The sequence below is a fragment of the Dipodomys spectabilis genome, unplaced genomic scaffold (assembly GCF_019054845.1).
Source record: "Dipodomys spectabilis isolate Male_0828 unplaced genomic scaffold, ASM1905484v1 ptg000034l, whole genome shotgun sequence".
Taxonomy (NCBI): Eukaryota; Metazoa; Chordata; class Mammalia; order Rodentia; family Heteromyidae; genus Dipodomys; species Dipodomys spectabilis.
The window spans coordinates 1741110-1764522 of record NW_024870711.1 but is presented as its reverse complement, the minus strand read 5'-3'; the positions used below and the strand labels follow the sequence as shown (position 1 = coordinate 1764522).

At 40.6% G+C, this 23413-nt stretch overlaps 1 protein-coding gene and 1 pseudogene across 2 annotated transcripts in view; both read right to left on the bottom strand.

The window, feature by feature from the left end:
* Ubn2 (ubinuclein 2) overlaps positions 1–23413 on the bottom strand; it is a 73163-nt gene that overhangs the window by 5276 nt on the left and 44474 nt on the right. For both annotated transcript variants that reach the window (XM_042677045.1, XM_042677046.1), the window contains exons 10-15: positions 22881–22994; positions 21606–21749; positions 19294–19344; positions 15743–15785; positions 10310–11863; positions 365–596 (exon numbers count right to left, since the gene is read on the bottom strand). In XM_042677045.1, the coding sequence (XP_042532979.1) occupies positions 365–596; positions 10310–11863; positions 15743–15785; positions 19294–19344; positions 21606–21749; positions 22881–22994 (2138 nt within the window). The remainder of the gene's footprint in view (positions 1–364; positions 597–10309; positions 11864–15742; positions 15786–19293; positions 19345–21605; positions 21750–22880; positions 22995–23413) is intronic.
* LOC122106004 lies at positions 4440–4549 on the bottom strand (annotated as a pseudogene).

The window sequence follows — 23413 nt, the reverse complement described above, 5'->3', positions numbered from 1 at the left end:
AATCCTCTTAGATCAAATTTAAAATAGTCTTGCTTATCATAATACCAGCACTTGTCCTGTTACAAGGGCCTTCTAAAACTGGAGTAGAAAACAATAAAAAAATTGTGTATGTGTATACAAAAAAAAAAGTCTTCGTTTTATGAACTTAAGATAGAAAGTTTAGATGATTCATTTCAAAACTGTAAGCAAAGTTCTATGATCTAGTAATTAGATTTATAGATGAAATAAACAACATATTTTATTTTTTAAAAAATAAATCTATTTTTCTTTAACTCCAGCTGGACAACAGTCAATCAGAATAAATTCACGTGGTTCCCTTTCTCACAACTAGACAGCCATGTAAAAAACAAAAAGGCCCACTTACTCTGAGTTAGGCTGTGGTGGAAAGCGGCTGAGGTAGATCCCGAGGTGGTTGTCACTCCAGCGGTGTCCGTTCCAAAGCCAAGGAGCTCCAAGGGAAACTGGAAGGGCATGGTCACTGGAACAAGGCCACCCAGCATCCCAAAAGGAGTCACATTTTGATTTGTTACAGACAAAGGTGATGTCATGAGAGTCAGAGGTGAGGCATTAGCCAATAATGATGCTCCTGCTGTGGACTGTGCAGAAACCAGGGGTCAAAATAGATAACAAGGTATTTCACCTAAATTGACTTATTTAACATCCTCAAGAATGTAACACTGTGTCTCATAGCTGTTATAACAAACTCTGAGACAGGTGAAATATCTATTTTAAAGAGCTACTAATATTGCTTCTGAAAAATCTACAAACTACATTGGGAAATTTTGGGGTACTTAGTTCTGTTACCACTGACAAAGAATTATTCTTAATGACCCAATACCCATTTACTCTTCTAATTCCAAACCTTACAATTCTATTTCACTTCTGCTCCAAGGTCACAAATCTGAGTCACTAGGAAATTATTCTGTGCAATTACAACTGTAACTAGAGATGTTCCTTTTCGTGTTATGACTGCTCCTGGCACAATGCCTGCAGCAGCTGCAGTTCCTAACCATTGTTATTTGAGTCCTAGTCTATAGCTTTTACTTTGATCACGGCACCTTAAAAAACCAACAACAAAAAAGTGAGGTCACCTAGCTTTCCCCAAAGCTAATGGATAATCTTACTTATGCCCCATCTGAATTTGTAGACATAAGTTTTCTCTCTCTCTCCCTTCCTTCAATTACTTGTGGTACTGAGCTTGAAGCCAGGGCCTCACACTTTTTTAGAAAGTACTGTATCAGGGCTGGGAAGGTGGCTCAGTGGTAGAGCGCTTGCCTTGCATGCCTGAGGCCCTGGGTTCGACTCCTCAGCACTACATAAGCAAAAAGAAAAAGCTGGAAGTGGCGCTGTGGCTCAAGTGGTAGAGCGCTAGCCCTGAGCTGAAGAGCTGAGGGACAGCGCCCAGGCCCAGAGTTTAGGCCCCACGACTGGACCCCCCCCCCCCAAAAAAAAAAAAAAAAGAAAGAAAGAAAGTACTGTATCAGCTGAGCTACATGCTTAGCCCTCTTCTTTGTAGAATTCTCTTACATATAGCTAGTATTGTCTGTCCATGATTCATTCCTCTGTCTTCTCAGATAAAGACCTCTTCTTTTTTTAAAGAATCACACTATTACTTCTGGATCTTTCCCAACTCCTCGAAATAATCTAATATTATTTGTATTCCTTTTATAATCAAAGTAACTCAACGGCAACTTCCACTTTCCATATCTCTGAAGACTGGTTTCTATTTCACTGCTTTTTTCAACTCAGAGTCCCTAAGGTAAGAGGCAAACTGGGAAGAATTTCCATTCTTGGTCACATGGGCTTGAGCCCCTGTTTATAAATAAAAGCACTTAGATCACAAGCTAACACTCGTGAGATTTCATTGGGAAATTGTACTCCCTAAGCTAATTGCAGTAAATGATTTGTTCCTATTTGACCTTTCTCTTTCTGATGTATAATTACGAAGATTTGACAGCCTTAAATTTTCTCAATACTAGACATTACTTACTAGAGTTTCTGCCACTGTAATTTTTCTTTTGTGGGTTTTTTTTTTTTTTTTAAATCAAATCCAAACTCCCGTCATCAAACATTTTACAGTTCTAAACTGGGTCAGGAAAACTCAATCCTTTATGTTTTATTCAACATAAATGTTATCTATTGTTAACACTTATTTGTTTAGTATAATTTTTTGTTATTTCCACTAACACACCATATTAATTTAAAAAGGGCTGATGGTTTTTTAATAGTACTCAAAAATGCAATTTTCCCATTAGATGTATGAATGCCATATTACATACATTTTTACACTCAAGTGTCCATACCACCGCTGAACAAAAAGTGAAGAATATTCTCCAGAAACATTCTGTTCTGGGTTTTCCATTCATTTCCACCTCCATGTCCTTTGTTGCTGCTGACATTTATATTCACAGTTCTGGCAGTTACTTCAAGGTTAATCCTTTGTGTTCAAAGGTTTACTAAATTATCCCACTTGAGGATCCAGCACTCACAGACCTGACGTGTACAGAATTGGAATGACCTTGTGCAACCTTGTCCTTACCACCTTTTGCTAACTGCAATCATCAAACCTCTGCTCTCGGTCTGCAATTTAAATCTCAGGCCTCACAAAATGAAGGTGCGCTTACAGTCAACGCACCTGTTTTGTTTTTCAAGTCAGTATTCCCTCTTAAATGGAACTACAAATCTTCATCATTTTATACTTAGGTCATTTTATACTTGATGGCTTTTTAAAATTTGTCTGCTGTTCCTCTGTTATGCTGGTGCAATCGGGAAAAAATTACCCAGGTTAGAAATAACCACATCTTAAGACAACTAGGGCAGAAAAGAGCCTGCATCAGTTTAAACATTGAGCAAGAGTTGTTCTTCTTCTATTTTGGGTAAGAGTATTTCAGCAAAGGATGGCAGGGAGTCTCTGAGACTCTCTGCCCATGGGTGGCCTGAGTGAAGAACATAAGATTCTGCTAAGAACCTTTCCAAGTCTTATTGGAGGTGTCCACCAGAAGCACTAAAATAGATGCAAATGTAAACAAGCAAGTTCCAAGCCTGTGTGTTAGTAATTAAAAAAAAATACCAGCCACAATTATCTCACATTTTATATTCTCTAAGAATGTATCCACTTACATTTATAAATCGAAATTGAAACACTAGGTAATATACAGTTACATGGGCATTTAGAAACGTCCCTATCTTGAGATAGAGACCTCCCAGAAAGCCAATGCTGATAACCTTTGCAATAAGCAGCTGTAAATGAAGTAGGCTCAGGTCAATGTTCCATTTCAAAACCATTTCCCATCACCTCTACATTTCATGCTCCTCTCATGTTCAGTATTCAATCTTTTCAAAATCCCATCTTCCTCTTGGGTGAGTATACCTGTCCCTAGTTTACCCCAACATTCAATTCAGGGTAACCTTTTTTAATATGTATTTTTGTTCTTTTGGTACTAGTACTGGGGTTCAGGTTTCTGTGCTTTTCTTTTTTTTTTCCATTCAGGGTTGGCACTCTACCACTTGAGCCACACCTCCAGTTGCATCTTTTTGCAGATAAATGGGAGCTAAGAGTCCCTCAGATTTGTCTGCCTACTTGGCAGGACTTCCAACCTCAACTCTAGAGTAGCTATAATTACAGGTATGACCCAGCAGGGTGATCTTCTTAAGTGTAAATCAGACCTTACCACTCTACTGTTCAAGACTACACGCACACAGAATGAAATCTGAAGTTCTTATTGTGGCCCTAAGCTTTTAATACAGTTCTGGTTTCTCTGCAAAGTCAGGCATTGTCTTTACACTTTCCCTTCTTCTTTCCACATGGAATCCTCAATAAAGTGTAACTTCTACAAGAACACTACCCTAGTCCTTCATTTGTTAGCAGCAATCAATCCATACCCTTTATTTGGTTCATAGTACTTGCCACATGAAAAAAAACAAAACCACACCACCAAAAATTACCCTTTGGCTATCTTCCTATGTCAAGTAGAAGCTCCACAAGAGTGGGACAGGCGAGTAAGAGTGTGTGACTAAGGGACCCTCAGTTCCCCGGCACCGACTGCCTGGTACATGGCGCAAACAATAATCATTTGCTTCATCAATGAGTGGATTCTGTTTTTGTTTTGTTTTGAGTCGGGTGTGGGGCTTGATCTCTGGGCCTGGGCGCTGTTCCTGAGCTCTTCAGGTCAAGGCTAGTGCTTTACCACTTGAGCCACAGTGCTACTTCCGGTTTTCTGGTGGTTTACTGGAGGTACAAGTCTCATGGACTTTCCTGCCTGGGCTGGCTTTGAACCACAATCTTCAAATCTCAGCTTCCAGAGTAGCTAGCATTACAGGCATGAGCCACCAGCACCCAGCTGGGTTCTGTTTTTGTTCGTTTTAAGCTTTTACATCAACTTTATTCTCACAACCTGTTTGAGTTAACCAACCCCCACACTGCCAACTATTGTAGAAATCATATTCCTTCTTATGTGTACCACATCTCACTCAACAGCGAGTTCTGGGTTGCAAAAGAGGATTTACTGTTTGCACCTGTCTATATGGGTTCTGTAGTTATAAAGAGGCAAAAATAGGATTCATAGAAAATCAGTAAGCTGAATTTAAGACAGAAGAAGAAACTCCTGAATGAAAAGTGGTTAAATAGAAAGCAAGTAGAGTTAATGATTTGGATCCAGAAAGATTTTTATGTTTGGTCCTACAAAGCTAAAGGACTATCATATTCCTCTTGCAGATGAACAGACAAAGCAGATGCCTTTCAGACAAGAGAATGTTTCACAGGCACAGATAGGAAGGCAGTGATAAGACACGAGATGCTATGTTCATATAAAAATCTTAGGTAAACAGAGAGTAGAATCAACCGTATTCAATTACTGGCTTTTCTCTAGTCAAACCAGTAAGACAGAGAAAATGAGACCATATATGAAGGCACTGAGAGACCATATATGAAACACTGGGAGAGGAGAAAATCAGGAAGGAGAAACACAAATTTTGTCATGTAGCTTTCTTGCTGCTTTAAATTCAAAGAAAATGAACAAAAGAAAACAGAATTTCTAGTTTACTCTCAATCCTGTATTTATAATGTGCAAACAAAAGCATAGCTATGACACTTAGCTTAACAGAGACAATATTTATATTATTATGGATTTAACCAAAAATTGTGATTGCTCTTTCAGAACAGGGCAAATATGTTTTATTTTTCATAATGAAAAGCCAAAACATAAAACTGATAAAAGCCAAAGTTTTTCATTCACTATTCTTATTTAAAAGGCAGAAAAGGCTGTTAAACAGTACAGAGCCAGGCGGTAGTGGCTCACGCCTATAATCCTAGCTACCCAGGAGGCTGAGATCTGAGGATCACGGTTCAAAGCCAGCCCAGGCAGGAAAGTCCGTGAGACTCTTATTTTTTTTTGGGTCCAGTTGTGGGCCTGAACTCTGGGCCTGGGCGCTGTCCCTCAGCTCTTCAGCTCAAGGATAGCGCTCTATCACTTGAGCCACAGCACCACTTCCGGCTTTTTTCTCTTTGCTTATGTGGTGCTGGGGAATCGAACCCAGGGCCTCATGCATGCAAGGCAAACGCTCTACCACTGAGCCACCTTCCCAGCCCTCCATGAGACTCTTATCTCCAATAAACCCCCAGAAAACTGGAAGTGGCGCTGCGGCTCACATGGTAGAGCACTAGCCTTGAGAAGAGCTGAGAGACAGCGCTCAGGCCCAGAGTTCAAGCCCCACGACGACAAAAAAAAAAAAAAGTACGTGATGCTATGAAGGGCTTAGGACAGTAACTTCTTTTTTTTTTTTTTAGGAGTGGGGGGTACAGTCCCGGTCGTGGGCCCTGAACTCTGGGCCTGGGCGCTGTCCCTCAGCTCTTCAGCTCAAGGCTAGCACTCTACCACTTGAGCCACAGCACCACTTCCGGCTTTTTTCTTTTTGCTTATGTGGTGCTGAGTAGAACCCAGGGCCTCAGGCATGCAAGGCAAGCACTCTACCACTGAGCCACCTTCCCAGCCCCAGGACAGTAGCTTCTATTTCTGCTAGAATCTGTCTACTTAATCACCTGATCAAATTAAAGGTCAATTTTAAAAGGAGTCAATTTTGTAGCAAATACACATAGTAATTAAGATGAATTTCCAGACCTTACTTACAATTAAAATGTTAACACATAATCCCAATTTACTATTTGTGTTTATTCTTTTATTCTTTTTTTATTCTGGTCCTGGGGCTTGAACTAGGGGCCTGGATACTGTCCCTGAGTCTCTTTGTGCTCAAGGCTAGCACTCCAGTTGAGCCACAGTGCTACTTCCAGCTTTTTGGAGTAGTTTATTGGAGGTAAGAGTCTCAGGGGGGTTCTTCAGCCCAAGCTGGCTTCAAACCACAATCTTCGGATCTCGGCCTCCTGAGGATTACAGGTGTGAGCCACCTTCTTTATCTATTTTTTTACCCCTTTTATTTATTGAGAGGTCTCACTTACATTGTTCAGGCTTATCGAGAACTCCTGGGCTCAAGTGATGTTCCAGCCTTAGTCTCCTGATTACTAGGCCTACAACTGATGTGTGTGCTACTCTGCCCTACCTGGTTTTATTTTCTTGTTGCTGATGAAAGTGAAATTATACAGATAAATCAGGTTAATCTGATACTTCAATTTGTGAACTACCAATTAATTGAACTTGCTATATATCAAATTCTGGAACCAAGTCATTCCTAAGCCTACTTAAGTGGTAGAATAATAATTTGGGTTTTGTTTTGTCGGTTGTGGGGCTTGAACTCAGGCACTGTGGGCACTGTCCCTGAGCTCTTTGAAGGCTAGCAGGCTCTACCACTTTGAGCCACAGCATCACTTCTGGTTTTCTGATGGTTAACTGGAGATAACAGTCAGTCTTTCCTGCCTAGGTTGGCTTTGAACCACCATCCTCAGATCTAACCTACTGAGTAGCTAGGATTACAGTTGAGAGCCACCAGCGCCTGGCTATGCTTTGGGTTTTAAACATGTACTGCATACAAACCCTTACAATGTTCTAAACAATAAAGAACCTCTACAAACAACAGGGAAAATCCTTTTGTTACATATTCCTACTAAAAAATAGGAGGAAGTATTGTTAGAGCACTTCCTTAGACCACACAATTCCACAAGTCAGAAAAGTCATGATATCTAAACAATATTAAATAATAAAATTCCCACAGAGAAAAATACTGCTGGGAAAATGAATTAATTTATTTTTCCTAAGTTTGCCTACAATGAACACATTATCTTCCAGGAGAAAAAATAATAAGGAAATCATTAATGTGAAGGACAAATTTGAGAACTCAGAATATAAACTTGGTAGACAATGGTAAACACTGATATAATCTACGAATAATGCTGAGTCCATAGATATATAGAGATAAACCTGTATGGCAAACCCAAGTTTGAAATTAAGGGATATTTGCTTAGTATGAAGGTGGCTCATGCCTGTAATCCTAGCTACTCAGGAGGTTGAGATCTGAGGATCAGGTTCAAAGCCAACTCAGAAAGAAAAGCCTGTGAGATTTTTATCTCAAATAAACAACTTAGAAAAAAACAGAAGTGGGCTGGGAAGGTGGCTCAGTGGTACAGCGCTTGCCTTGCATGCATGAGGCCCTGGGTTCGATTCCCCAGCACCACATAAGCAAAAAAAAGAAAAAAAGCCGGAAGTGGCACTGTGGCTCAAGTGGTAGAGCGCTAGCCTTGAGCTGAAGAGCTGAGGGACAGCGCCCAGGCCCAGAGTTCAGGCCCTACAACCGGACCCAAAATAAAAGAAAAAAACAGAAGTGGTGGTATGGTTCAAGTGGTAGAGTGCTAGCCTTGAGATAAAGAGGCTCAAGGACAGTGTCCAAGCTCTGAGTTCAAGCCACAGGACCAGAAAAAAAAAATCTATGAATAATAAGAGTTCTCAAAAACTAGGGGAAAGCTAGACAGGCACAATCCCAGTACTCAGGAGATTGAGGCAGGAGGATTATGAGGTCAAGGTTAGCCTGACATACTATACAAGACCTTATGTCAAAAAACAAAGAAACAAAAACACTTAGGATAAATTAATCAAGGGTCTGGGAAGGTGGCTCAATGGTAGAGTGCTTGCCTTGCAGGCATGAGGCCCTGGGTTTGATTCCTCAGCACCACATAAGCAAAAAGAAAAAAGCCGGAAGTGGCGCTGTGGCTCAAGTGGTAGAGTGCTAGCCTTGAGCTGAAGAGATGAGGGACAGCGCCCAGGCCAAGAGTTCAGGCCCCACAACTGGACCCCCCCACCAAAAAAAAAAAAGATAAATTAATCAAAAACAATACTCAGACACATAAATTTTTTTGAGCTTAAGAAATATCAAGGCAGAGTGCTGGAAGCTTATGTTTATAATCCTAGCTACTCAGGAGGCTGAGATCTGAGGACCATGGTTTAAAGCCAACTTGGGCAAAAAAGTCCTTGATACTCTTATCTCCAATTTCCCCCAAAGAAGCTAGAAGTAAAGGTATAGCTCAAGTAGTAGAGTGTGCGCCTTGAGAGGAAAAAAAAAAAAAGAAGCTCAAGGACAGCACCCATACTGATCAAGACCCAGGGCCAGTAAGCATGTACACATGCACACGGACACACGCTCACATGCTCACACGCGCACACACACACACACACAGTCAGTCGGAGCAATATTTACTGTTTGTGGAGTGAAGCAGTTAGTGACTAAGAGTGTGTGAAAAGAAAGAAGTGATCAGCTATGCAAAGCTAAGATAAAATAACATCTACAGGGGGCTGGGAAGGTGGCTCAGTGGTAGAGCGCTTGCCTTGCAAGCCTGAGGCCCTGGGTTCGATTCCTCAGCACCACATAAGCAAAAAGAAAAAAGCCGGAAGTGGCACTGTGGCTCAAGTGGTAGAGCGCTAGCCTTGAGCTGAAGAGCTGAGGGACAGCGCCCAGGCCCAGAGTTCAAGCCCCACGACCGGACCCAAAAAAAAAAAAAAAAAAAAAAAAAAAATAACATCTACAGTCCATGTGGTTTTTTTTGTCGGTCATGTTTGAACTCAGGGCCTAGATTCTGTCCCTGAGCTTTTTTGCTTAAGACTAGTGCTCTACCACTTTGAGCCACAGTGCCACTTCTGGTTTACTGGTGGTTAATTGTAGGTAAGAGTCTCATAGACTTTTCTGCTCGGGCTGGCTTTTAACTGCAATCCTCAGATCTCAGCCTCCCAAGTAGCTAGGATTATAGGTGTGAGCAATCGGTATCCAGATTACGTTCCATGTTTTGAAGTTATGTTAGAATCTTAAATTTTCATTTAATTCTTTATTTTAACCTAGGAGATATAGTTTGCTTTTTTTTTTTTTTTTCCCGTCAGTTGTGGGGCTTGACCTCAGGGCCTGGGCACTGTTCCTGAGCTTCTTTTGCTCAAGGCTAGCACTCTACCACTTGAGCCACAGCACCACTTCCAGTTTTCGGGTGGTATATTGGAGATAAGAGTCTCAGGAACTTTCCTGCCTGAGCTGGCTTTGAACCCCGATCTCAGATCTCAGACTCTTCAATATCTAGGATTACAGGCATGAGCCACCGGTGCCTGCCAGTTTGATTTTAATTGATGTTGGGTTTTTTAAAATTAATATCTCATTATGTAGCCCAGTTTCAGGCTGGCCTGTGACTCCAGATCTGCCTTAGCTTCCTGAGGGTTAAGATTACAGGCATGGAACACCATGCCCTACACAGTTTTCATTTTTGTTATTTTTCAGCACTAAAGATTAAATACAGGGCTGTGTAATGGTAGGCAATTTCTTTACCACAGAACTACATCACCAGTTTGAAATATAATTTTAAACGCAGTTTCACTGTTTGTTAATGTTAAGGTGAACATGTAATAGTATTTGGGGGGGGTAGATACTAAAGATCCATCTACCTAGGGTCTCACACATACTAGGCAGGTGCTCTAACCCTGAGCTAACATCCCAGCCCCTTTTTACTTTATTTTGAGACATATTCAGTAAGCTGCCCAAGCTCGTCTTTAAACTTGAGATCCTCCTGCCTCAGCTGTTCAACTAGCTGAGATGATTGTATAATTTCACATCACCATATCCAGCCCAACATGTGATACTTTCCTACAACAAAACAAAAAAATAAAAGGAACACAAAACCAGGTCCCAATAAACTCTGATCCGCAAGTGTGTCAGTCACTGGTTATGATGATATCATCATCAGCAACATTCCATGGCAATAACCATAATCAGTCTAATATAACATCCATTACAGCTTACATATTGCATACATTATATTTAAGCTCATAAAAGCAGCTCAGAAGAAAGACTGCAATCTTACATGTGAAGATCCAGAACATTCATACATACATACCTGCACACTGGCTGTTACCACTGAAGACCCTGAGGCAGAGGACAGTCTATGTGGAGTAGATAACGATTTAGTAGCACCCTGTATTCCACTTCCTGTTCCACCAGATAGACTAGTCCTAGTAGCTCCGCTTGAGTTAAGGTTGCTACCTCTGCTGGCAGGTACATTCATTGCAATTCCACTCAAGCTGTTCTTCCCAATAGTTCCAGTAGATAACGAGTTTGTTAGCTTAGAAGGGGCCTGAAGATTTTTTGTAGACGGAAGGCTTGAAGTGCGATTAGAGGGCATTAAATTCAAGGTGGGAGACTGTCTGCTGATGTTCAATCCAGTGGGCTGTTTATGGACCGGGTTGTTACTGGTAGAGTGGCTACTCTGGGCTACTAGTGTATTTGGATTGGAAGAACTTGGGCATATTGTAGGCTTGGGAGCTGGGTTGGATTTAGAAATTAGTTTAGATGACACTGAAGGCTTGGCTGACAGAGAGGGCTTGGGTGAAGCAGAAGGCTTAGGTGAGGGCAAGGGCTTGGGAGATGTGGCAGGTTTGGGAGATGCGGCAAGTTTTGGGGATGCAGTCATTGAGAAGGGGGATTTGAAACCCTGCGTGGAGATTTGTGACACCATAGCCTTGGCTAAATAGTTACTAGAGGTAGTGGTGCTTGGTGCTGTCCTAGAAACCAGGGGAACCAGAGACCCCTGAGAACCGTTTCCAGGGGAGGGGGTAGATAAGGGGAGCCGGTACATAAGTGGCTTATCTGAAGTCTTCAGTAGTGGGGATGAACAGGAAAGTTGGGGATTATTACTTAATTTCACCACTGGGTTGGTATGTGACTTACTAATGGTTGCCTGTAATGGAGAAACATAGTTCTGCTGGACAGCTGAGTGCTGGTGGGCCTTTGTGACTTGTGTTAATGAAGAAGCATCTTGGGCCTCTGATGTTCCCAGAGTGTGAGAGGAGGCAGCAACTTGGGCTTGGGAAGAAGAGGATGTATGAGACTGCGAAGAGGAAGAAGCATGAATCTGGCTTGACCTTTGTAGTCCTTGTTGAAGTAGCCTGGCTGGCAACGGTTCTAAGGAGACTTTAGGGTTCTGAATTGAAGAACCAGCAATAAGGCCAGAAGAGATGCCAGTATGAGCTAAATCCTGGGGTTTCTTTGGTACTGGTCCTGTGTGACCAGCAATAAGACTTGATGAATGTGCGGTCTGAGTAGAATCTAGTTTTTTGGGAGTTGCCAGTGGCAGCTTACTCATGATAGTTGCTAATTTTTCTTCTCTTAGTCCTGGACGAGGTTTTGTACCTGGCATGCTTATCCTTGAGCCAACTGCAGTGCCCTTGTTCCCATTGTTGATGACAGCCAAAGCTTCAGAAACAAGTTCCAGTGAAGGCGAGTGGAAAGAAAGGTCTTCATCTGGGGAGTCATCGAGGCAGATGGTTTCTTGAGCTGGTGTTGAGCTGGAGCTGGTTGAAGCAACAACAGAAGCACTGGAGCTGGATGAAGGACCACTGACTGAAGCCACCAAGGATGAAGGTGCTTTTGAGTCCTTTTTTGGACTACACTCCTAGTATAAGTCGCATCATATGAGAAAAAATAGAAACAGTTAATTAAAAAATTACAATGGTTTAAAAGCAGTGAGAAATTATCCTGATGACTAAAACTGCTTTTGTATTAGACATCTTCAGACTGTCAAAGCCAAAATAATTATTATTTTGTTCTGGTACTGGGGCTTGAACTCAGGTCCTCGTACTCTTACTTGGCTTTTTCACTCAAGGCTGGTGCTCTACCATTTGAGTTATATCTCCACTTCTGCCTTTTTTTTTTTTTTTTTTGGGGTTCGGACGTGGGGCCTGAACTCTGGGCCTGGGCGCTGTCCCTCAGCTCTTCAGCTCAAGGCTAGCGCTCTACCACTTGAGCCACAGTGCCACTCCAGCTTTTTTCTTTTTGCTTATGTGGTGCTGAGGAATCGAACCCAGGGCCTCAGGCATGCAAGGCAAGTGCTCTACCACTGAGCCATCTTCCCAGCCCCTACTTCTGCCTTTTTGATGGTTAACTGGAAATAAAAATCTGCCCAGGTTGGCTTTGAACCTCAATCCTCAGAGCTCAGCTTCCCAAGTGGCTAGGATTACAGGTGTGAGCCATCCGGTGCCCGGCTCTCCTTTATATTTAAAGACTACTTTTCTTTTCTAGTAAGGTTTCCTAGGATGCTGACCATTGTTCTTTGCTTTTTCCCATTTCTGACTCTTTATATGCTGTAGTATGCAGTATGTAGCATGCAGTGACCCACATCTAAAACATAGACACCTAAAACATTCCAAGCATTTTAAATAATTATTTCCTACTCATTATGGTAGAAGTCATTTGTAAGTTATTCAAGTATGTGTTTACTAGGTGTATACTGAAAGGAAGTTTCTATGCTCAGAAAACAAGGGAAATATGGCTAGGAATGTGGCTCAGTGGTAGAGTGCTTGCCTAGCATGCATGAAACCCTGGGATAGATTCCTCAGTACCACATACACACAGCAAACGCCAGATGTGACACTGTAGCTCAAGTGGTAGAATGCTAGGCTAGCCTTGAGCCAAATAAGTTCAGGGATAGTGCCCAAGCTCTGAGTTCAAGTCCTAGGACTGGCAAAAAAAAAGGAAAAGAAAAAGAAAACAAGGGAAACCTCTAAATAACTAAAAGAATATTATCTGTTGTCTGAAAATATTCTTTCTCAACCAGATCCTGGTAGCTCATACCTATAATTCTAGCTACTCAGGAAGCTAAGATGTGAGGATTATGATTTGAAGCCAGTCCAAGCAGCAAAGTCTGTAAGACTCTTATTTTCAATTAATCACAAGAAAACCAGAAGTGGCGCTGTGGCTCAAAGTGGTGGAATGCTGGTCCTGAGTTCAAGACCCATGACTGAAAAAAAATTAACTTCCTTAAAATTCAAGGAAGTAATAGGAGATTTAAGTACAGTTTAGTACTGTTTCTTTAAGAAAATACAAAGTTTAATTCATCTTAAGCAAAACTTTATGTAAATCATTTTAAAGTCTTTTCAATTCGTTCTTTAAAAACAGACAGATTCAGAATCTCATTGCTTATACAACCACAGCACTTTCCTTTAAGCATAGTGGGGAAAGAATGGGAAGGATGGGTCTTTACCATCACCTCCTAAGGTATTATAGTAAGTAAGCTGTCAAGCATATAGTTATACTCTAATTTTCTTGTCATTTTTCTTAACTTTTACACTAAGACACTCTCAACTGAAAATCTCACCACCTATCAGAATTACAAAGTATAGCTGAATTAAAGACGCTGTCTGCTAAGATGAACAGATAATGCCTATGAGATGCTATTTGCTTTGATAGGCTAATTGCATGATAAGCAAAAATTCCATTTTACAAAGAGCACAGAATTAGCGTGGAGAAGGTATATGAGTATTGTTATACTACTATAAAATGTGTTTTAAATAATTATATTCTTCTTTATAAAATCAATACTATATCTACCCACAGAATAGACTTACCATGGTAAAGTAAATCATTCAGGATACATAGCTGAGTCAAAAACAGGTTATTCTACTTATATTGAATGATTGGTTGAGTGAATAGGGACCAAAGAGGAAGACCAAGAAAGGAAGACAGATGTATTGCAGGAAGTTAGGAGTTCATTTCTCTCAGGAGACATTTCCCTCAGGAGACATTTCCTGTATGCTTTTACATTTTTCCTTCCTACTAAAAGCATTTTCTTTTTTGTTTGTTTTTTGTTTTGCCAGTCCTAGGGCTTAAACTCAGGGCCTGGGAACTGTCTCTGAGCCTCTCTGTACTCAAGGCTAGCATTCTACCACTTGAGCCACAGTGCCACTTCCAGCCTTTTCTGTTTATGTGGTATTGAGGAATCGAAACCAGGGCTTCATGTATGCAAGGCAAGGGCTCTACCACTAAGTGACATTACCAACCCTGAAAGCGTTTTCTTATATAATTTTTACACCAAAAATGGTATACTGGGAGGAAGGGGTGTCCATTGAGAGATTGAACAAAACAGTGGCTCAATCTTACATGGAGTAGGTAGTAACTAAGAAAAAGACAATTAGTTGTTCTGTATTCAAAGAGGCTATAGCACTAAAAGGTGAGAAGGTTAACAGACTACAGCAAGTGCCAGCTTACAGGCAAAACAACTCACATATTCAGAGAGATGAAAGTTATGGAGCACACACTAACCAGCACCTATGTAAGTCAGGCTAGCCTCAAATCACAATCCCCTGGATTTAGTTAGGATCACAAGCATGAGCCACTATGCCCAGGTTGGTGTGGTTTTCTGTAAGAGAGTCTTGCTAAGCAGTTCAGAATGGCCATGAACTTGTGATCCCACGTTAGTCAAGTGCTAAGATTACAATCATAGACACCATGACCAGTCAGAAGATGTTCTCAATCTCTCTGTTGATGGGTGCTATTTGCTAATCCTTTCTTTTACCAAAAATGCTTTCATCTGAGGCTCAGCTTTATGTGGGTTTCTCTCCAATTATAATCTCTGTCTGTTGGCTATATTCTAATAAGGAAAGTGAAAAGAAACCAGGAACTGATGGACAGCAGTGCCAAAGACAATGAGGGTTTCAGCCATGTTTCCACGCCTGGACACCCCTCCTTTGCTTTTGGCCTTCAAACTTCTCTTCTATATTTGTAATCTTTGCTGTGTTTTTTTTTTTTTTTGTTTTTGTTTTTTTTTTGTCGGTCGTGGGGCTTGAACTCTGGGCCTGGGCGCTGTCCCTCAGCTCTTCAGCTCAAGGCGAGCGCTCTACCACTTGAGCTACAGCGCCACTTCCGGTTTTCTGGTGGTTTATTGGAGATAGGAGTCTCACGGTCTCTCCTGCCTGGGCTGGCTTTGAACCACGATCCTCAGATCTCAGCCTCCTGAGTAGCTAGGATTACAGGCGTGAGCCACCAGCGCCCGGCTTCTTTGCTGTGTTTTAAAATAGTATTTGGGGAGCTGGAAAGGTGGCTCAGTGGTAGAGCGCTTGCCTTGCATGCCTGAGGCCCTGGGTTCGATTCCTCAGCACCACATAAGCAAAAAGAAAAAAGCCGGAAGTGGCACTGTGGCTCAAGTGGTAGAGCGCTAGCCTTGAACTGAAGAGCTGAGGGACAACACCCAGGCTCAGAATTCAGGCCCCACAACCGGACCAAAAAATAAAAATTAAAAAACTAAAATAAATAAATTAAATAGTATTTGGTACATTTTATCTTCTTAGAATTTAAGAAGAATTAATTTAAACTGTGTAATTTAATTAAAATATACATTTGCCACCAATACACAGCCATTTATATAAAGATTATAAGGATGTTTACTAAGTTTAAAATATCCAATTTAGGATATAATACCTATTGATTATTGCTGTGTGTCTTAATACATTTCAATATTCACGCATTATGATCAACTATAGATTTGGTGAATTCTTACCTTTACTTTGGGTTTGGATGCAGGAATCACTTTTTTCTTTGCCCTAAAATAAAAGATTAAAATGAAAGCCATTCAATAGCAGTTATCATTCACTAGGAAATTATAACATATGACCTTATATGGGTAAATAATGGGTAAATAATTCCTCCGTCCTTTGGAAAGCTCTGTGAAGGAAGAAAGGACTATTTTTATTGCAATATTCTGCAACATTTTCTCCAACTTAGATTAGCACGAAGAAAAGGCCACATAAATAGTAAGTGAAAAGTTACGAATACCAGTGAAAAGTAGATGAAGCACAGAAATTTTAAAAACTAAATATAACCAAGTGCTAGTGGCTTACACCTAAAGTCCTAGTCACTCAAGGAGGCTGAGGATCTTAGTTCAAAGCCAGCCCAAGCAGGAAAGGCCCCATGAGATTCTTATCTCTAATTAACCACCACAAAACCAGAAGTGGAACTGTGGCTCAAAGTGGAACTGTGGCTCAAAGTGTTAAGAGTACTAGCCATGAGCGGATAAGTTCAGGTATAGTGCCCAGGTCCTTAGTTCAAGACGGATGATTAAAAAAAAAAAAAGTAGGATCTAATGTAAATCCATATAATATAAACTAATTCAAGACAGATTGACAAAGTTACCTAAGAAGACTAACTTCAAGACTTGGCAAGAGTTTACCACTGTAGGAAGAGAATAGGTTCAAAGAACTCTAAGGTTGAATTAAGCCATAACAGAGGAGTGTAAATGCATTTTGAATAACAAATGACAAAGTCAAGTACATTCATAGGGGAGGAATCCTATAAGAAATGGAAATGAGTTTTTTTCATTGTTGTTGTTTTTGTTTTCTTTCCTTTTTGTCTTGTTTGTTCATTTAATTGTCTTTGGGAGGGTAAGGGGAGTCACAGAAATGGAGGGACAAAGGGTGAACAAATGCAGCAGTTACTCACTAGGACACTATGCTAAAAATGAACGATCCAACTTGTAAGTGGAGACAGGAAAGAAAAACTGGGAGTGAGGGAAGGGGTGACACAGTCCAAAAATAAATGTACTCATTACTTGATGTATATAGCTATAACCCCTCTGACATCACCTTTATAATTAACAATGAATTTCTTTCTTAAAAATCTTTTAGGCTACACAGAAGAGCTTGTTGAATAATTGTTGAATAATTAAAAGACTGACAAGCTAAAATATCTCACCTTACTTGAATATTTCCACTTTGCTAAATTAAAATGTCAGCAATTGGCTAAGTGCTGGTAGCTCACACCTGTAATCCATGCTACTCAGGAGACTGAAATCTGAAAATGGTGGTTCAAAGTCAGGGCAGGAAAGTCTATGAGACTCTCTAATTAACTACCAAAAATGCCAGAAGTGGAGCTGTAGCTCAAGTGGTAGAGCTCTAGCTTTGAACAAAAATGGGAAGTGGCACTGTGACTCAAGTGATAGAGCACTAGCCTTGAACTGAAGAGTTGAGGGACAGCACTCAGGTCCAGAGTTCAAGCCCCATGACCAACCCCTCCCCCCCCCCCCCAAAAAAAAGGAGTAATAGAAAGTGTGAATAGGACAAAAATACATTATACTCATATATAGAAATGTTGTAACAAACCTCATTGAATAAATAGAATTTAAATAAAAGGAAAAAATTGTCTGGAAGAAAAGCAGACACATACACACATACATACACACAATACAATTTTCAAAGTGTTTAGGCAACAGGGCCAGTCCACCAAATGCCCTCCATGCTCATCTATCCTATAGATTCCTACATTATGGTATAAACAAAAACAAAACACAAAGTTAGAATAATAAAGATTGTGTATATGATAAGAAGGGATAACACTAAGGCCTTATGTTTGCTAGGTGAGCCCTCTACTATTTGAGCCACAAGCCATGTCCTTGCTTTTCTTTTTAGTTTGAGATGAGGTCCTGCTAACTTTTGCCTTGGTAGTCCTTGAACTTCAATCCTCTTAACCTTTGCTTCTCAAGATTATAGGGATATGCTAACACGCCCAGCTACAGTGGAGCTATTTTTAAACTTTTGAGGGGAGCTGAGTAAGGTGAGCTCTAGGCAGGAGACTCACTCAAGTTCAGGAGCTCCAAGCCAGACTGAGAAACAAGATGAGACCTGTCTCAAAAAAAAGAAGCTAAATGAAGGAATCTATACAAAACAGTTACAGAACGAAAGACATTGTTTTATAATGCCTATGTGGTTTTATAACTACAGGGAAATTAAAAGCTGCAAATATTATTAAATTATATGTATCTATATATAAATGTCTATCCTTATCCCATAAACTTGTAGTTGATGAGACCAAAGTGTCCCAATAAGGAAGGTGGTGTAGTGGTGCATGATTTTAGTCCAAGCTATATCACAGGAAGCCAGGGCAGGAGAATAGTCTGAGCCCAGGAATTTTGAGACTGGACTGAGCAACACAGTAAGACCCCATCTCAAAATAAAGCAAACCAAACAACTTGGCACAAAACAACAGTAAGAAAGGAAAGTGATAGCCAACTCAATGGACCTTGGATGACACACCAAACAAACAGTTAAAATCTAGGGAAAAAATTAGAAAATCAACTTACGCTGGGTACCAGTGGCTAACTGGGTACCAGTTATGCAGGAGGCTGAGATATGAGGATCTCAGTTCAAAGCCTGTCAGAATAGTAAAGTCTACAAGACTCTATTTCTAATTAACCAGCAACAAAGCAAGACTAAAGATGTGGCTCAAGTGATGACATCAGCCATAAGTAAAAAGGTCCATCAAGAGTATAAGCCCTGGGCTGGGATGGTGGCTCAGTGGTAGAGTGCTTGCCTTGCATGCATGAGGGCCTGGGTTCGATTCCTCAGCACCACATAAGCAGAAAAAGCTGGAAGTGGCATTGTGGCTCAAGTGGTAGAGTGCTAGCCTTGAGCTGAAGAGCTGAGGGACAGCGCCCAGGCCTAGAGTTCAAGCCCCATGACTGACAAAAAAACAAATAAAATAAAATAAAATAAAAAATCAACTTATTATCAAAACTGTACACAAGGAGAGGAAGAATTCTGTAATTTCTCTGATGCTTCCCAAAAGGTAATCAGAGATCTTCGAATACTGAATACAGTACTCAGTAAATTCTTGATAACTTGTGCTATGTGTATTTGCATATTCTCTCTCTCTCTCTTTTGCTTTAAACTTATGGCCTTATGCTTGCTAGGAAGGTGTTCTATCACTTAAAAGCACAACTTGATTCCTTTTTGTTAGCTTTTCTCCAGGCAAGCCTGAACTATCATCCTCCTGTTTGCATTTCTCATGTAGCAAAGCCTGAGGAACTATTTCAATAGATTGATCTAAAGTCCCTAACAGGCAAATGACTTAAAAAAAAAAAAAAAAAAAAGACAGTAGTGCTGGCTATGGTAACTCATGTGAGCAACCCCAGTATTCAGATAATTGAGGCAAACTGAACTCAAATTCCACACTAGCCTGGGCTAGGAAAAAAGGAAAAGTTGTATGATGAAAACTGCATAAAAATACCTAGTTTTTTTTTAAAAAAAGGAATGAAATTTGGGGTTGGCATTTACTCACGGAGCAGAAGTAAGATGATTATGTACACTCCGGCTTTCTTTAAAAAGCATTCTGAAAAAAAAAAAACACAAATGGTTATTCTTTTTAGTAGCAGATAATATAATTCACTTTTGTTTTACAGACAGGATCTTGATATATAGTTTAGGTTGGCCTTGAACTTACTATGTAGCTCTAAATGGTTTGAACTAATAACTTTCTTTCCACTTAGCCTCCAGAATGCTGGGATCACAGGTATTTATCACCACACTCAGCTTCATCTTTTAAATCACTTGATTTTTAATTGCTATTGTGTTTGATTTTCAATAGCTATTACTTGCTTATTTAAGAGTAAAAATTGTAATGGTTCAGTATAATCATATACATTTTATGGAGAGTTGATGGTGTTGGTGGGTTTTTTTTTTGGTCAGTTGTGAGGCTTGAACTTTGGGCCTGAGCGCTGTCCCTCAGCTCTTTAGCTCAAGGCTAGCGCTCTACCACTTGTTACAACACCACTTCCAGTTTTCTGGTGGTTTATTGGAGAAAAGAGTTTCGTTTTCTGGTGGTTTACTGGAGATAAGAGTTTCACGGCCCGGAGGGCTCATACCTGTTATCCTAGCTACTCAGGAGGCTGAGATCTGAGGATGGCGGTTCAAAGCCAGCCTGGGCAGGAAAGTTCTTTGAAACTCTTATCTCCAATAAACCACCAGAAAACTGGAAGTGGTGCTGTAGCTCAAGTGATAGAGTGCTAGCCTTGAGCTGAAGAGCTGAAGGGAAGGCATTCAGGCCCAGAGTTCAAGCTCCATGACTGACAAAAAAAAAAAAAAAAAAGTTTCCCGGACTTTCCTGCCTGGGCTGGCTTTGAACCGTGATCCTCAGATCTCAGCCTCCTGAGTAGCTAGGATTACAGGCGTGAGCCACCGGCACCCAGCATTATGGAGCGTTTTGTCTCTTCTTTATTCGCTTGGTTGTTTCCCTTCATATACTGAGGTTTGAACTCAGGGCCTCATGCTTGCTAGGCTATGCTACTGTTGAGTTACACTACACTACCAATCCTTTTGAACACTGGCTGTTTTTGAAACAGGGTTTTTGTTCCAGCCTGAGAATGTGCCTGGGTTTTGATTCTTTTTTTTTTTTTTTTTTGGGGGGGGGGGGGGTCTGGTCATGGGGCCTGAAACTCTGGGCCTGGGCACTGTCCCTCAGCTCTTCAGCTCCAGGCTAGTGCTCTACCACTTGAGACACAGTGCCACTTCCGGCTTTTTTCTTTTTGGTCATGTGGTGCTGAGGAATCGAACCCAGGGCCTCACGCATGCAAGGCAAGCGCTCTACCACTGAGCCACCTTCCCAGCCCCTGGGTTTTGATTCTTATTTTAAGATTCCAACTTGGCAGGTATGAGCCACTGTGTATGTTCAGGCTTGCTTTGAATGGATCCTCTTGATCTCGCTTCCTAAAGTAGCTGTGACTACAGGTCCCTAAAGTAGCTATGATTACAGGCAGGAGCCACTGGTATCATATTTTAACATCAACAGAAATGATTATTTTTGTTGCTATAATGGGACATTTTAAGATGAGTTAATAACCAAGTTTATTATAAAATTTTATAGTCTAAAATTTTGAGACTTCAAAGATGCCCACTTTGTTTTTGAAATATTCCTCTAATATTACTTTCAAGAAAACCTAAGGCTGCCTCTCTTTTTTCTTATGCTCCAAAGCCTATATTCAATTCCTTATTTACATGTTACCCCATAAAAGTTTCCCAGCTAAGGTTTCAAACTATCAGCTCTCATCTCTTTTTTCACTATTAACAACAAATTGAGGCACAAACAAAAAGGTAGTAAACAAAGTATTTTCATGCCTATGCCCATCTGTTTATCTCTATGTCCACATGATTGTTTTCTCTTAAACTTTTTTTTTGTGCCCATCCTGAGCTTTTATGCTAGCCCTCTACCACTTGATCTAAAGCTCTACTTCAGGCTTTTTTGGGGTAATTGGAGATAAGAGTCTCATGGACTTTTCTGATCAGACTGGCTTCAAACCATGATTCTCAGATCTTAGCTAGAATCATACACATTAGCCACCAGCACCTGGAAGTATTAAACTTCTTTCTTCCTGGAAATACTAAGATTTGAACTAAGGGCCTTTTGTTTGATAATTAGGAACCCACCACTGAAGCCATGCCTCCAGTCATTTTGTCTTCTACTTTAAGTTTTCAAAGCAAAGATCATCTAACATAGGACGTTGAGCACCTTAGGTTCTTAGCAAAATCAATATCATGTATGTCTGTGCATAGCAAAACAAGAAAGTAAAAGAGAATTTCAGAAGTCACATTTCTTACCTCGCCTGCATCCAGCCCTTAGGCCACAATGGCTTCACCTCTGTCTCCATGAATGATTTAAGATAATCCTCAGCTGACTGGCTTTTATTTGGCTCTAATTCATAGCATCCCAACTTGATCTTAACCAGGTTACACAACAAAGTTCTAAACAGATAAAAACAAACATATTTACATACAAATTTGAACACAAAACTGTAGAAAACTAAGGTTTTTTTTTTCTCTCTCTCTCACTTTTTTTTAGGTCTGGAACCAGAATTCTAACTCAGTACCTAACACTCTCACTTACTAGATAGTGCTCTAACCTCTGAGCCATGCCTCCAACCCCAATGGTTGGTTATTTCCTTTCTCTCTTTTTGCAACAGATTTTTTTTTTTAAGCACACAAATCTACAAGCAGTAATACAGAATATTAGCTGAAGAATGCAGACAATGGCGTGACAATGAGTCATTCCTAACGTATAGCATTCACTGTATGACAGTCAAATCTCCATCATGAGGCAATTTCCCTCTTCACCTTTACTTAAGACGCCTGAGACTGACAGCTGTCTTTGTAGGGTATGAAAGATGGCTGGTTTACTTAAGTGTATTGAGACTGAATTTTATGAAACCAGTATGACTTATTCCATTATTAGATTAGCCTATAAAAAAGTATGAAAAGCTTTAGTACTCTAAGGAGACTAATTAGAACCAAATTAGCATTTCCTTGACTAATTTCTAGTTTGTTTCCAATCTATTTTTTCCATTTATACAGATTTTTTTTGGTTATTGTTATTGGTCGTGGGGCTTGAACTCTGGGCTTGGGCACTGTCCCTGCACTCTTCAACTCAAGGCACAAGTACTCTACCGCTTGAGCCACAGCACCACTTCCAGTTTTCTAGTGGTTTTTATTGGAGATAAGAGTCTCACAGACTTTCCTGCCTGGGCTAGCTTTGAACCATGATCCTCAGATCTCAGCCTCCTGAGTAGCGAGGATTACAGGCGTGAGCCTGGCACCCGGCTACTTTTCTTTCTTTTTTTGGGGGGGGGGTCCGGTCTTGGGGCCTGAACTCTGGGCCTAGGCACTGTCCCTCAGCTCTTCAGCTCAAGGCTAGCATTCTACCACTTGAGCCACAGCACCACTTCTGGCTTTTTTCTTTTTGCTTATGTAGTGCTGAGGAATCGAACCCAGGGCTTCTAGCATGCAAAGCAAGCGCTCTACCACTGAGCCACCTTCCCAGTCCCTGGCTACTTTTCTATACTATATATTTGGTCAGAAGTAAAGATGTTAAACTCTTACCTAATGGTGTCATCCCAGTGGAATTTCTTTCTTGGTCCAATAACACGTTTCCCTGGTTTCTCATCATCATCTTCCTCAGATCCATTCCTTTCTCGTTCTTCATCTGTTTGTAACCTAGAAAATGAAAGAAACATTTTATGAAGCAAAGTTGTTTTTCTTTTTTTTTTGTTTTTGTGCCAGTACAAGAGTTTGAACTTAAAGCGTTACTCTCTCACTTGGTGGCACTCTACCATGAGTCATACCTCTAGTCCCACTTTTTTGGTAGTTAATCAGAAATGGAGTCTCACAAACTTTTTGGCTGGCTAGTTCCTTAACTGAGATCCTCACAAGTTAGCCTCTTGGGTGGCTAGGATTAAGATATGAGTCACCAGTGCCTAATAGAAGTAAAGTTGTAACCTAACATCGCTATAATATCCTGAATTGCTTACCTGAATGTTAACTTTAAACAGACTAGGGAATCTACCTTTCCATGTAATAACTTGAATTTGGATTGAGTTATAAAGTAGCTTGGTAAATAGGATCCTCAAACTATA